Source organism: Limulus polyphemus, unplaced genomic scaffold, assembly GCF_000517525.1.
Source record: "Limulus polyphemus unplaced genomic scaffold, Limulus_polyphemus-2.1.2 Scaffold382, whole genome shotgun sequence".
Taxonomy (NCBI): Eukaryota; Metazoa; Arthropoda; class Merostomata; order Xiphosura; family Limulidae; genus Limulus; species Limulus polyphemus.
Window position 1 is genome coordinate 307,899 of NW_013665992.1, and position 16,419 is coordinate 324,317.

The following is a 16,419-nucleotide window of genomic DNA, read 5'->3' on the forward strand; positions in this document are numbered from 1 at the left end:
AACTTTAGTTAGTCGCTCTGTACCCAGTGCTCTGTTGAATAAGTGGTACTTAGAGAGAGAGAGAGAAGAATAGCTGGTGATATAAAAGTTATGAAGTGGACAGCCCAACGTCCTATCGTTATTGTCCAATTGAAAATTTGTAGCACAAACTGAAAAGTAATATTGTAAATGATAAAACAAATAATCTGTGGCAACTCTGTGAGATTGTACAGTAAAATGACAGAAATAATGTATCGGTTAACAGTCTAGAAATTACTAGCATCCATAACTGATTGGAACGACCTGTAAATCTTGATTATATTGTGTGTGTGTGTTTTTATCAAGATTATCTTCTTAATCCAAATATAGTTAATTTACATTTAATCAAAAGTTCTTAATAATTCAGTGTAAATTTATATTATTTAAAAAGCTAGAAGACATATTTATATATACGTCTAAATTAATTGTAGAGAATGAACTTAACTCTATTAACAGGAACTGAAAGTAATCAGTAGAAATACAACTCATTTGTTGTTTTTAGTTCGAAGCCGCACAATAGTCTGTACGAGCTTTGCCCTCTACGAGGACTCGAGCCTCGAGTTTTAGCGTTGGAAGTCAGTATACATTTCGCTGACTCACCGGAGGACATAATGTATTTACTAACAATGAATGTTTTCACATACCTGTCGATGATGAAAATATTGCAAACCATGATAATAACAGGTTTACATGATCAGCGTTTATTCTTAGAACTACAATGATGTCTTAAAAAATTCGTATATATATATATATATATATATATATATATTATATAGTTAGTGTATATACTAATTAGTTTACTTTCGTTTACTTTACGTTTACTTTTACGTTTAGTTACGGTACGAAACGGTAAAAAAGTAAACAACTAAAATACGTGTCTTTGATTCTGTTATAGCATTAAAATTAGTGGAAAAAATCCGGAGACGGCAAATAAAACGTTTCTTTCATAAATAGTGTAATTCAGAACTAAACTTATATTTAAAGTGCAATAATTAGCATAGTTCCACTCTTAAGATTGGGTAGTGCAAGTTGTAGAAATCTGGTGAGATTTTGAAAAGATGGGTAGGGGTAGAATAGCATTTTAACCTAACCCCATTCTTTTACTTCCCTACGGTAATGCACATTTAAAAAAAGAACCATCTGCAATCTACTGAATCAAGTTGGGTTTCATAGGCTGGATATCCCTGCCTTAGCTAGGATACCTCTAAGTGATAAGACATTAAGGAAAGGGTTTGTTGGTACAAGAGCAAGGAGAACCTCGCAAGGTAAGAAAAAGCTGTTATAAACATTAGGCAACTTCAGAGATTTATCACATTTCTAGAAGAATTATGGGATGAGTATGTACTTAAAACTGAACCAAAGAAAAGAGGAAATTAAATAACTCTTAGCACTGTAAAAAAAAAAGAAAGTTTCTAACTGAGAGGCGTTTGTACTTTTGTCAATGGTAAAAATGTCCTGACTGCATCAGTGTGTGTAAGCAATATTCATTTAAATTTATATCGTCCATTTTAATAAACATATGACTTATGTAAGCTTTAACCAACTTACTTACAGACACGAAAGTCCTCCAGCGACTCAGTGATAAGCTTCAAAACTTATAACGCTTAAATTCAGGGTTTGATTCCCGAAATGGATACAACACTATAGCTGTATTGCTTCGTGCTGATACAAATAAACAAAGGTCCGAACGCTACTCGGTGGTTAGCGTGCCAGATTGTGAATCCGGGGTTTCATTATTCTCGCCTCTTTACTGCAGAGAAAAATAAATATAACCGGAAGATAAGAAATTACAGTTGAAAATCAAGATCTTAAAAGAAGCCCAAAAAAAGTTGTTATAATGTATTTACAGGTAGCCTACTAAAGCTACCTGCTGCCATCCCTAATTTTGAACTACTGACCAGAGAGAAGACAGCCAGTCAGCAGCACCCAACCACCCACCATTCATGCTAAGGGATGGACTGCCACTCTTATAACACATCCATAATTTAAAGTGTGGAGAATATTTTATTGTAACACAAATATTTGAAAGCGGCTCGCCAGCTCCGAAATCCAGAGCTTTTCCACAAGGTCAATTCGCGTCTTATCAAAAAATGGTAAAAGGTGTCCTTTACAAAGAACACTTTTAAACATTTAAGGATTACAATTTAAAACATTTCGTAATCTACCACCCGTTTTGGTTACAAATCGATGTGATTAAAACATAATTATTTAGAAACAGAAGAATAGATGAGGTTTGACCAGTTTGTGAAATAGCTAGAGACAAGTGGCGTGGTGGCCACAAGATTGCTGGGGTGGCTAGCAACTGAAACGGTACTCCACCCCCACCTACTCTGTAAAGTAAATATAAACGCACGTTTGCATAATAACATTGGTGTAATTTAGACAATGTACATGTAATTGTTAACAATCGATGTGTCATTAAGAACTCGGGCCTGCGATGGTTTTATTGTATTGAAATTTTTACACGTTCTACAGTAATTCCTGTACGCTGAATCCGAAAATGATATCCGTTTTTCTCCATCTCGTACAGATTTTTCACAAAACGTCATACGTACTTTTACATAAGCGAATCGTTTTCATTGAAATCGGGTCACATTTTGTTATGCTTAAGATGTTGACAACCACTGGCTATAGATTTCTCTAGACCAATGGCGACGTAGGGGTCTTATCGATCGTTCTAGAATCCAGACATAATACTAACAAATGTTTACTATGGTAAACGAAGTAATAATTTGATCTAAGTAGGGTTTTTTCTTCCCGATTTGTAAAAAATCCTTAAACGATAGACACAAATGGTTATGATTTTCGAAATCTGTGTAGCTGAATTGTGGAATTTTCGTAATAAAACCAAAACAGCTTTTATGAAGTTAAAATTCACAGGCCTGTGTTATTGGTGCTTTGATATATTTCGGACATTGTATATAATAATCATGAAAGCAGTACATAATTTAAAGCAAGCACTTCAGTCATCATTTCATTCTCGATGGATAGCTGAAGTTTGTGGTCATTTGTAGCATCGTTGTGGACTGAAATCCTGTCTTCGTTCTTTTACGACAAACCATAAAGATGGATATGTGTCCATCAAATGATACATTGAATGAAAAAGCAACTTCAATGACTTGCTTGAATGTCACATCCACATCTTCCTCATCATGCATCTTCATCGTCTTCCAACTGTGTCATCCCGAGTCTATCATTACCGTACACACTTCCGTTTCAAAAATATCACAAATACGTTTGTGAAGTACTCTAGCTAAACTTAACGTTTTTTTCAGTAATATTATTCAGGCGCCTCAGGACTTACTATTAGAGTAATAGTATTAGAGGGTTGAATGACGCAGGAGTGGCTGTAGCTCCCCCTACCCACCATGTCGCTGGTAGAATAGTCCAACTATTTGTGTAGATTGTAGTCCGAAGATGCTTTATTGTTGGAGTAAATAATGTAGAGTTAAGTATGCTTTATCTAGTATAATACTACAATATTTACCAGAAGAGTAAACACAGCTCACCTAAGTGTTAGGTATAACGAGTATTGCCGTTACTGCTAAAAACATTAAAATGAAACCAGATTATTTGTACAATTATATATTAACTAAATTACTAAACAAATTTATGTGGTGATGAATAAACGTTCACTATAAATTTTTTCATTGTTGCTACTGTAATGATCAGTTGCAATTATGACAGATCTTTTAACGATGTTTTGTTGGTTGTGCTTTAGGTAGCAAACCTTGGTTAACCTGGAGAATTCCATCTAAATACTTAATACTTTATACCAGAATATTTAGATATTGCGTGGCAGCACAACTCCAAGAAGAAAGCAGCGGTAGAAATGCCGGTGAAGATCAACCACAGAATAAAAATTGCTCCAACGTCTTGAAGTCCAAAAGACACTTCCATCTTTGAATGATCAATATCACTACACTTTCCAAGTTCTCCATAAGACTCTTTCAACCACTTTTCGAACAGTCCACCTTCTACCAGCCATCTAATTCTACAAATTAATATTTGAAATTTTCAAGAAACAAAATAATATTAGATGAAACACAAGTTACGCCCTCTGTGAACCAACAATTAAATTAATTATAATAATAGTATAGGTAGTAGTAAAACGGGGTTCCAATGATCACCCAATCTTCTTAGAAGTCTAAAAGGTCCAATATCTTCAGTTAAAGTAAATCACTTTAAATATCTGTGTAAAAGAAAAGGCGCACATTTTCTTTGGAAAAATACCCACCACACACCCACACCCTGTTGAAATAACATCTTGACAACTAACACATATTTACTGTCCGCTTACAGAATTTAAATCAAAAGTTAGGGTGAAACATCAATGGTTCTTACAATCTTATACCCCATAACTATTTGACTGGTAGTTTTGATTTATTGTGACCAATAAGTTGTTTTTATATTTGAGGTCAATTTTAAGCATCCTTTTCTTCAAGCCAACTGTAATTGTAAACACAATTTTCTTACCTTCTGTTTATTTCTTTCTTAACGCAAGGATCGAGATCCTTCCTCATTGCCATGGCCATGTTGTGCTTGAAGAAAATTTCCTTAGCGAAGTAGAACTCTCCATCATTAAACTCGTGACATCGATTTGTGATCACGTGGGTCATGGTTGCGATATCCTTGATTATTACCTTTTGCCCACTCAGAACAGCCCTTAGGTTTACTTTATTGTAAAGCTCTTCTTGGGTGAGTAAGCTGCCTGGATAGTTTTGTATAATCTTCCAAACTGCAACCACATCTTGGGACTGCGAGTCCTGAAGATAAGAACAAAAGCAAACTTTATAATAACTAACCACACGATGCATGATTTCCATAAATTGAACTTATTCAACATAACTTGAAATATTATCTATCATAAATGTAAATTAAATTCTTCAGAAACGGTTTTTTATATGTATTTAATAAACGTATTTATTATAGATTGTGTAACATTATTTTCCACACTAATGAGACTTTGGTAACCTACCATGTCCGTTAGTAGGCTTCACAAGCATTTAAATGGGAGTTATTCGTCTTTTTTTTTAACGTATACTAAAGAACGGTCACATATACACTTGTTTTTGTGTGGTGTCAGTTTTTGCTCTAGCATAACAATGGATTTTTTTCACGTTTCAAACTAAAATAAGAGCTATTTTGTTTGGGTGTAAAGTAACTTATGAGATATGTTCACAATGGGCTATCTGTGCTCTGCCCACCACGGGTATCGAAACCCGGTTTCTAGCGATGTAAGTCCGCAGACATACCGCTGTGCCACTGGAAGGGGCAGTTCACTATGGTTCATTATGAATGTCAGAGTATATACGATGTTACAGTATTATGAATGTCAGAGTATATATGTATATATACGATGTCACAGTATTATGAATGTCAGAATATATATATATATATATATACAGTATATATACAATGTTACAGTACTGTGAACGTCAGAGTATAACGATGTCACAGTATTATGAATGTCAGAGTATATACGATGTCACATTATTATGAATGTCAGAGTATATATGATGTTACAGTATTATGAATGTCAGAGTATATATGAGGTCACAGCATTATGAATGTCAGAGTATATATGATGTTACAGTATTACGAACGTCAGAGTATATATGAGGTCACAGTATTATGAATGTCAGAGTATATATGATGCTACAGTATTACGAACGTCAGAGTATATATATGATGTCACAGTATTATGAATGTCAGAGTATATATTATGTTACAGTATTACGAACGTCAGAGTATATATGATGTTACAGTATTATGAAAGTCAGAGTATATATGAGTATATATGAATGTCAGAGTATATATGATGTCACAGCATCATGAATGTCATAGTATATATGATGTCACAGTATTATGATTGTCAGAGTATATATGAGTTCATGGTATTATGAATGTCACAGTATATATGATGTCACAGCATTATGAATGTCAGAGTATATATTATGTCACAGCATTATGAATGTCAGAGTATATATGATGTTACAGTATTATGAATGCCAGAGTATATATTATGTCACAGCATTATGAATGTCACAGTATATACGATGTCACAGCATTATGAATGCCAGAGTATATATGATGTGATAGCATTATGAATGTCAGAGTATATATTATGTCACAGCATTATGAATGTTAGAGTATATATGATGTCACAGCATTATGAATGTCACAGTATACATGGTGTCACAGCATTATGAATGTCAGAGTATATATTATGTCACAGCATTATGAATGTCAGAGTATATATTATGTCACAACATTATGAATGTCAGAGTATATTTGATGTCATAGATGTCACAGCATATATGAATATTCATTTTCACAGTTTTTCAGTATTCGTAATGACATATCATGGGGACGTGTACGTACCACATCGTTTCCTTATATGGTAAATATTTTGCCCCATTACATACACTGTGCAAAACTTTATAGCTGTATGTGCATGTGCTTTATGTTCAGATCTAGTCCATTTGTGTGCAAATGATCGATTTGTGGCGGAACTCGATACAATATCCATAATATACAATCCATATCGACAAACACGTTGCACAAATCTTCGTATTGACTGGCTGGAAGGTAGGGCAGTACTAAGTGTACCATTTTCTGTTTCCTTTTTTTTTCATTATTTTATTACTTACTCTATTTGGGGGCAAAAAAAAAACGGCTCGTATGGGAACTCATCCCTAAACATGATGGCCTGTTAATGAGAGGGTCACACTTCTCTTTAAATAATAATGAAATACATAATGTGACCATCCAAGATGAATGTTACCAGTAAAGGTTCCTCAGAAGCATTGCCCTTATCAACCAATCAAAATGGGTTACAGTAATAGATGGTCATCAGATCAAAAAACGGTAAAATCTCCTCCAAGACCTCCTGCAGCAGGGCAGAGGGTGGAGAAGAAAACTACATACGTACACACAAACAAACACACACACACACACACATATATATATATATATATATGTCTGTAAAGAAACATTTACACTTTTAGCTGAAAAAGTTGTAAAAGTTTACATTAAGTAATTATTTGTTTCCTTTTTGTAGAAGCATCCTATTTGTTCACAAAATATGAAAGTTTTATGGATGTTATATTCATAGCAAACTAAAATGGTTAACTGCGGTAAACAACAGAGCGTCTTTTGACATTTCAACATGAGGAAATATTCTAGTGGATAAGTTATTTTATATTCCCAAGAAACGCGCTTAAGTATATGTTTGAGGTTATTGTCCTTGGTGGGGTACACTAGAAGGCCTGACACTTGAAATCTGTTAACTTTAATGGAATCCGGAGTAGTGTACAAATACAATGAATCTCTTGTGAAGTTAACATGATCTTTCGTTAATTGTAAAAGTGAAATTTAATGCTTATGTGTTTTTGGTAAAACAGTGATCAACCTCTGATACTTAGACTTCATTATGTTGTTGTTGTTTTCCATAAACGCAACTTTTGTTCAGGAGCGCCATTTCAGATTCTAATAAGGTGAGATATAATTTGTTGAAGGTCCAAGAGAGTTAAGTCCCTGCATGGTCTTGGAGGTTTTAAAGGTAAAAATCGCTCTATTTTTAGAACATTTGTTCTAACTGTTCCCTATGATAATTAATAACCATTCAAATAGCTCAAATTACACATTTTAGTTTCCAAATTATATTAAACACGGGGCCAACTGACTATTGTCTTAGCTAGATGGCGCTCCGGCTTCTGTGTTCTCTAATTCTTACACCATGCGAGTCCTAGAATTTGGTTAGTTGCAAAGGATTTCACGGTGTGCCGCCAAATCTCATCCTCGTCCAAATCTCATCTCCATAGCACATATGCGCATGCGTGTTACATGGGCAATATGCCTGAGAAATCTCATCCCTCTAAATTATGTGTCTTATACAAAATATTTAGTACAGTATTATAGAAATTTGGTGTTTACTTTCACGAGGACAATTTTGCTCGTGTACTTATTTTAGTTCGTAAATACTATTGCTACTTTCACTCAGTATCTATTGACAAACGTGCAGTACACTATGCTTGTCACTCGTTTTGTTACAAGAGTTAGTGTTGACTATAACTTTGCTATGGTGAAGAGACGATAACAGTATATATTCAACAGTATATTATCATTTAAACGGTATTTCTATTTCAGTGAAAATCGCGCTTTTCTTAAGTTTATTTAAGTATATACTAATTATGTCGAAATGTTATCAAACGTCATACGTATTATTACAGTAAAGCATACGTTTACTGTCACTCTAAACTTCTAAGTCTTTTAAAGTTTTAGTAGTGTCATTAGTACTGTGTAACATACTATTAATTGACTTGTAAATATTAAAAGTAATAATACACAATAAAAAAAAATATTTATATACTAGTATAAATTGCATGTTTAAAATATTAATACTAATATGAAAAATTAGTAAGCCTACTAGTACTAAATTATACACAACTATCAGTATCAGTACTGTTACGTCTCTGTTCGTTTGTTAATTCCCGTAGAAATTCTTCCCGAGAAACTTCAGCGATACAAGTCCTTTCTTAAATAAAACTAGTTTATTCTTTTTCAATACAACTTTGCAGTACACTTAATTTCCACACTTAAACACACGCTATAATTCTCAACGAATGATTCAAGCACATTACTTACTACCGCGCTTGACTCAATTGTCCGTCTATATTTTCAATCTCTCTGTCTGCTATTCAATCCCGATTGCGTTTGTTCTTGGCCGTTATTTTGATTTAAAAATAATGATCTCCTAAGAAATAATTACTAATCAAGGGTGCTCGTTGCATAAGGTTACATTTCAATTTATGGTCAGCGGAATAATGAGCCGTATGGGCGAAGGGGTAATAGTAATAATTAATAAATTAACCAATAGAATAATTATTCAGTTAATCAATTAATTAATATATATACATATATATATATATACATACACAAACGTATGAAGGTGGGGCAAGTAGGCAGTAGTGAAGGCAAGTCCAAGACGTGGCAGAGGCCGGCTGAAGTTTGAAGAAGGAGTAAGTCGGCAGTTGATTTTGACAAGTTATCGAAATGAAATGAAGCAAACGAGCCTTTACAGGGCCTGGCGGGGATCAGTGGATCCAAGTGACGTCCGCTGTCGTAACAGTACTATACTAATTCTCTTAGTGCGATATTATATATAATAATTTCATTCTAAACATTATATTATAATTAGATAAAGAGTCGATAATTTAATTTCATTGTTAATAAATAACCGAACGTTAAATAACATTTTACAAATGAAAATGTTACTTATTACATGCTCAGTGTTAGTATCACGTAAAGTATTATAACTGTTACTATTAGTATAAATCTTTTTTTTTTTCAGGTAGGCTTAGAAATAGCACATTCCATAAATAATACAGAGAAATAAGCCATTTATATTACATAAAATAGTACATACGAAATATATCTGATCAAAACGAAAAATGAAAAGAAAAAATTAGCAAAAATGAACACATAGTGAACTAACACTAAAAGATACGATGGCGTGAAATTTAGATATGGGATGATATTTGGCAGGGCTGTGAAATCCTATTCACCGGAAGAGATTTGGACGGGGGATGGTATTTGGCAGGGTTGTGAAATCCTATTCACCGGAAGAGATTTGGACGGGGGATGGTATTTGGCAGGGCTGTGAAATCCTATTCACCGGAAGAGATTTGGACGGGGGATGGTATTTGGCAGGGCTGTGAAATCCTATTCACCGGAAGAGATTTGGACGGGGGATGGTATTTGGGGGCACAACGGGATGAAATTCTACAGTTTTGGTGAGTAATTTAATTTCATACTGAGAGGAATATAATATATTAGGCTATTTTACTCTAAGGTAGGCTTCGTATGCAGTTCCTTTCCACACTAGAGGTTGAATTCCACCTTGTGCTACCAGGTCTTTCATTGTCTGGATCTTGTTGACGTCCCTCTTCAGTAAAATGCTGGCCTTCATGTGCCCGCTGAAGGCGTTCATCAAGACGATAATAGCGAGCCACCAGACCGCCACTAAGAATCGACCAGGTGTACTATCCGGCAGGTTCGGTGACGCTGGAGAGAGTTTAGTAATCCGAACTTAGTTATTCTTTCTTGACAAATGAGATACAGTAATATATAAAAGGACGGGCGGATAAATTCTGCGATTTATAAAAAAACAAAACAAAATTCTATCAGGTTCTAGTGGTATGGTTTGTTTTTTAGAGCAAAGACAAACTGAACTATCTGCTGTGTCCACCACGGGGAATCGAGCCCCGGATTTGAGCATACAAGTTATTTTTTTTCTTTATTAACCCACCCTCATAGAGGGGTATAAACAAAAGTACATCAGTAATAAGACATCTAACTAAAAATGGCTGTACATATCTGGATAGTAAAAAAAAATTAGTTAAGAATAATTACTTAAAGTACATACACAGAAAATTTGTAGTAACAAACAAAAAAGTCAATACCGCTGTCCCAGTGCTGCGGATTAATACAAGTTCATCAAGTTATTATCCACTGGTTGCGTGTGAAAATCTCGCGTACTAGCGTTATTCGACACAAGTCAAGTGAATGTTACGGAACACATATCTGCCGATACAGAAGTAACTGCCTTAATGTAGCCATCTAAACCACACAAGAACTATCTGTTGCGTCAGCGAGGTCGCGTGACTAGTATCACGCCACCTCTTTCTAGAAATATCCTGTTCCTTCGTGAATGCCCTAGCGTTTACTAGATGTGTGTTAGTCTTGTATATATAAGACAGGCCACGAAGCGACGGGGAGGTGATGAGTAATTGAACTGCAGTCGGAGAGTGTGTAATTGAACTGAGTATTGTTGAAGTTGAGCACGTGAGACGTTCGTTGTTATAGCGCGACTGTTGAAATTAAGTGTATCGCAAAGTTATATTCACAAAGAATAAACCAGTTTTATTTAAGAAAGGACTTGTGTCGCTAAAGTTTCGTCGGAACGAAGTTACGGAAAATTAACTAACGAACGGAGACGTAACATATCCAAGTTGATACAATAATAAGTTACCGAAATAGAAAACGTTATAATTGATAAAAAAGATTGCCAAATTACAAGGTAGTCGTAATAAATATTATTATATTTCTTATGTTATGAAGATTGGGTAGATCTTTAAAAAAAATCTCGGAGACTTTGTTTATAACATTGTCCTGTTGTAGTAAAAAAACATTTTCAAACAATTTACGTACAATTTCCGAACACAATTGTTTTCTATATAGGTTACAATCGGTTTTTAAAGGCATATATGACTAAAAATAATTCGCTTTTAAACTAAAATTCACTGAAAAACTAGCTTCGTCAATCTTAGGTAACATTGTATGTATGAAAAAAATACTACGCCATTATATTTACCTTCACAAAACACTGTAGCAAAAAACGTCCAGAAATGTTGGCCTGCCCTCCTCGTAGCGGTAGGGAAGGTTCTGTACTTTCGATCATATATGGCATCAATTAGAAGTGACGTCAAAATTAGAACAATCATGCCAATCAACAGACCAAGCCAAACCTAAAAAAGAAAGTATCGTTCAAAACTTTTTTAAATAAAAACAACAGCATGGACTACAAATGTTCTATAGATAATTGCTGTAATATACAAAGAATGAAGGTAAAGCGTTATCTTAGTTGCTATGAATGAAGTGTTACCATGGTTATCAATAGCAAATATAATTTACGACAATGCATTTGAAACAGTAAGGGTTTGGGTTTGGTTTGAATTCCGCGCAAAGCTACACGAGGGCTATCTGCGCTAGCCGTCCCTAATTTAGCAGTGTAAGATGGGAGGGAATGGAGCTAGTCATCACCACCCACCGCCAACTCTTGGGTGAAACAGTAAGACAGTCATATCAATATTCCATAAATATCCAAAAACATGTAAAACTTAACAAATCCCCAATAATCTACGGAACACTTTTAATTAAAGTAACTTGAAACGAACGAAAGACGTCTCAACAAACTATCCACAAAACTAGTTCTGTTCGATTAACTTCAAGTACTCAACATTAAACACGGCTCGATAAATTACTTGTGCCCTAAGTAATCTATTTGGTCTCTAACAGCTGCCTCCAGTGGCTCAGCGGTTATGTCTGATGACTTATGACGCTAAAAATTGGGTTTTTGTTACCCGCGGTGGGCAGAGCACAGCTAGCCCATTGTGTAGCGTTGCGCATAATAGCGAAGACACGAAAATAAATTTTGAAACAATTATGAAGTCAACAGATAACTGTTACACAACTTATTTTTACCGAAATGTCCAAGACATCGACGAATACACCAAACCGAACCCCTCACCAGATCTTTCCACCCTGTAACCGAGTTAGTCAGGCTGTGAGAAGAACTCGTGTACTGGAAAGAGCCGTTTCTGATAACTTGAATATCGGAGACTTTCCGTATAAAGCTGATTTCTAGACTGCAATCCAACAAACTTATGAAAAGATAAAGAACGTCGAAAGTAATTACACGCTATGATTACGAAATTTCATGCGTTGTCATTAGCAGTAGATGGGGTGGGTTATTTAAACCAAATTTGAGCAGATGGATAAAGTTTTATCTGGAATACTTCATGTGTCAACATAAATTCGAATTATTATATACTTGAATACTGATGTAGATTTTTAAAACTGTGTTTATATACAAGCCAACATAATGTTCATACACTGTATCTTGTCGTGCTAGTTTTGCAGATGTTCTCTGTCAAATCGAACATTCCTATTTACACCATCATTGTTAATCCATTCATAAGATTGTACAACAACAGCCAATTACCTGCCAGTCGAATGTCAGAATGTAACCAAACACGTTCGTGCTTTGATCCTTCATGCGACCTGCCATGATGGTGAGGTGGTTAGTGGTCACTGTTGACGTGAAAGTGGACACTTTGGAACGGTCATACGTCCTGGCAAATGGTCCAATAGCCAAATCTGCCTCCTGTTGTAAGAAATATATGACTATAGTACTAAATATGTTATGCACATGAACACAATTTTAGAAATGTGATTTCAAAGACGGCTGTGATAAGAAAATAGTTTTAAACTATTATCTCTAGAGATGGCTGTGATAAGAAGATGGTTAAAAATGGACTCTATGAGGCTCTAGGTATCGGAAAACAGTTTCTAAACTATGATCTATAATGATGAATTTGCTCAGAAATTTGTTAAGAAAAGATATTTCTAGAGATGGGTGTGGTTTATGGAAATATCTCTAGCTGTCTATATTAGTTTAAAGTACCTTAGAGATCTGATATGTAATCTAATGAGAGAATGTAAGACGAAGGAAATCTGACAAGATGGTTACAATCAGAACTTATCATGAAGAGGTGATCTCTATAAACGGCCGTGGTCAGAAAACGGTTTAAGCAGGTGATCTCTAGATATGACTGTGGTCAGAATGTGACTTAAATTTCGTTGTTTAAGAGCAAAGCTACATTGGGCTATCTGCTGTGTCCACCGGGGATCGAATCCCGGATTTTAGAGTTGTATGTCCCACCGGGGGACAATGCTTTAAGAAGGTGGTTTCTGGGTACGGTTTTTGTTAGAAAGTAATTTATAACGATGACTTCTGGGTATGGCCGTGGTCAGAAAATGATATAAGGTGATCTCTAGATAAGGCCATGGTAAGAAAGTGATCTTAATCTGTGTATTTAGAAAATAGTTTAAGAAGGCGATCTTTAGAGGGTTTTATCAATATAGAGCCGTTTAAAGTGATATCTATAGACGGGAGATAGTGGCTAGTTAGTTATATCTATAAATAGTCGTGATCAGAAAGTGTTTGGAAAAACTCAGCCGTTGAGATCAATATATTCAGAGAGAGGTTTAGGGAGGTGAACTTTAGAAAGGGCTTGAATCAAAATTTTGTGTCGGGATCAGATTTCTAGGGATCACAGTAACTAGGATACTTTAAAGAATTCACTAGAGAATATTGGATTTTTATTAGAGAAAGGTACACGAAGATGACCTCTAAATGTTGCTGTGTTCAGAGAGTAGTTTGAAAGAATGATCTATAGAGGTCGATGTAAATATAGTGTATTACAGATCTTGTGTATAGATGTCGCTGTACTCAGTGAGTGTTTCGGGAAAGATATCTGTAAGATTGGAGAGTGTTTTAATTAAAGGGGTAAATTATATCATAATTTTTCTATCTAAAACAAAAAGAGCAAACCAAAGAAACGGAAGGAGTCGAATAGTGAAAATCTGTCAAGGTTTAAATCAACTCAGGTGTATGAATATTTAACTTATCATATTACGTATTACTCGTACCTCGACAGAGAGAGAGAGAAAAAACAACAACAGTATATTATTACTTACTTTTCGATGAAGCATTCCAATCATACCTGTCCATGTATTGTTCACTATCATACCCCATTCACGATCAGCCGGCATGAAAAGTTCGTATCTGCACATCAAGAAAGAGATGAGGAACATAGTATGTTTATTGAAATTATAAATATTTGAAACGACGCGGAATATCCAATAAAACATTAATCTGAATGATTATCTAGCTATATAAACACAGTTTTCGAAAGATTAATTCACCATTAACTTGAAATAATTTTTTGCCAGTGACAACACGAATAAATTATTAGACTGGTTTTACTAAATAACTGACGTCATCATTTAGGATTATTTGAAGGAACATATTTTGATAGAATCTAAGAAAAATTGATTTGTTCTTTTACGAAATCAGTCTACACTCACTTAAAGTTTATCGACAATGCAAGATTGTTCAGCAGATTTGCCATCGGTCCAGATATGGTAATTTTGTCTCCTTCGTATTTCAAGTCAACCCACGGCATCCACTATACAAAATGAAAATAGTCTTTTCATTTAAATACATATAAATAATATGTTTTTTTTCTTTGTTAATACAATTATAAAACCTAATGAAACCATTTATTTGTTGACTTCTTTTCTAGGCCCGGCATGGCCAGGTGGTTAGGGCGCTCGACTCGCAATCTGAGGGTCGTGGGTTCGAATCCCCGCCCCACCAAACATGCTCGTTCTTTCGGCCGTGGGGGTGTTATAATGTGACGATCAATCCGACTATTCGTTAGCAAATGAGTAACCCAAGAGTTGGCGGTGGGTGGTGATGACTAGCTGCCTTCCCTCTAGTCTTACACTGCTAAATTAGGGACGGCTAGCGCAGATAGCCCTCGTGTAGCTTTGCGCGAAATTCAAAACAAATAAACATTGACTTTTTTCTACAAGTGATAAATGAATTATATCACTGAGAGTTGTTCTGCTTATATCAAAATATTATACAAAAACTTGGATAGGTTTCTCGAATTAGTGGCATTCCTAATAGATGTTACCATACTTTATTTTCGGCTGTAAGGTTATAATAGTGTTAAGTTGAACATTAAGCTCAAGTCAGTGACGGCATGCAAAAACTACGTGACCATAAACTTGTGAGACCTCCGAGTTCTAAACTATGATACCGATCAATTTTTGTAATAATACACTGTTACGTTTTACATTAATAATAACGGATGGGGGTCAGAGGGTGTAGTTGCTACTTAAATTTGTAAATAAGATAGGTGTTTGATCGCTATAAAATTAAACTAAAATTATGTTTAGAATAGGTGTTGCTACACTGATCACAAGTTTCGAACTGTAAGTATATGTTTCTAGTCTTTAAGTCTCTAAGGTTGATATAAACATGTGAGTTGGGCAGGAGAGTTGTAAGTATATGTTTACCGTCTTTAAGTCTATATCTAAGGTTGATATAAACATGTGAGTAGGGCAGGAGAGTTGTAAGTATATGTTTACCGTCTTTAAGTCTATATCTAAGGTTGATATAAACATGTGAGTGGGGCAGGAGAGTTGTAAGTATATGTGTCTATCTTTAAGTCTATATCTAAGGTTGATATAAACATGTAACTAGGGCAGGAGAGTTGTAAGTATATGTTTACTGTCTTTAAGTATATATCTAAGGTTGATATAAACATGTGAGTAGGGCAGAAGAGTTATAAGCATATATTTACCGTCTTTAAGTCTATATCTAAGGTTGATATAAACATGTGAGTAGGGCATGAGAGTTGTTAGTATATGTTTCTATTATTAAGTCTCTAAGGTTGATATAAACATGTGAGTAGGGCAGGAGAGTTGTAAGTATATGTTTGCTGTCTTTCAGTCTATATCTAAGGTTGATATAAACATGTAACTAGGGCAGGAGAGTTGTTAGTATATGTTTCTATTATTAAGTCTCTAAGGTTGATATAAACATGTGAGTAGGGCAGGAGAGTTGTAAGTATATGTTTGCTGTCTTTCAGTCTATATCTAAGGTTGATATAAACACTTAATTAGGGCAGGAGAATTGTAAGTATATGTTTACCGTCTTTAAGTCTATATCTAAGGTTGATATAAACACTTAATTAGGGCAGG

General features: G+C 34.9%; 1 protein-coding gene across 1 annotated transcript in view; it reads right to left on the reverse strand.

Annotated features, from left to right (window-relative positions):
• Positions 1-3,780: 3,780 nt before the first annotated feature.
• Positions 3,781-16,419, reverse strand: part of LOC106457850 (glutamate receptor-like) — a 21,483-nt gene continuing 8,844 nt past the window's right edge. The window contains exons 3-9 of the mRNA XM_022383915.1: positions 14,734-14,834; positions 14,344-14,431; positions 12,806-12,967; positions 11,396-11,549; positions 9,869-10,086; positions 4,495-4,784; positions 3,781-4,012 (exon numbers count right to left, since the gene is read on the reverse strand). Coding sequence (XP_022239623.1) covers positions 3,781-4,012; positions 4,495-4,784; positions 9,869-10,086; positions 11,396-11,549; positions 12,806-12,967; positions 14,344-14,431; positions 14,734-14,834 — 1,245 coding nt within the window. The remainder of the gene's footprint in view (positions 4,013-4,494; positions 4,785-9,868; positions 10,087-11,395; positions 11,550-12,805; positions 12,968-14,343; positions 14,432-14,733; positions 14,835-16,419) is intronic.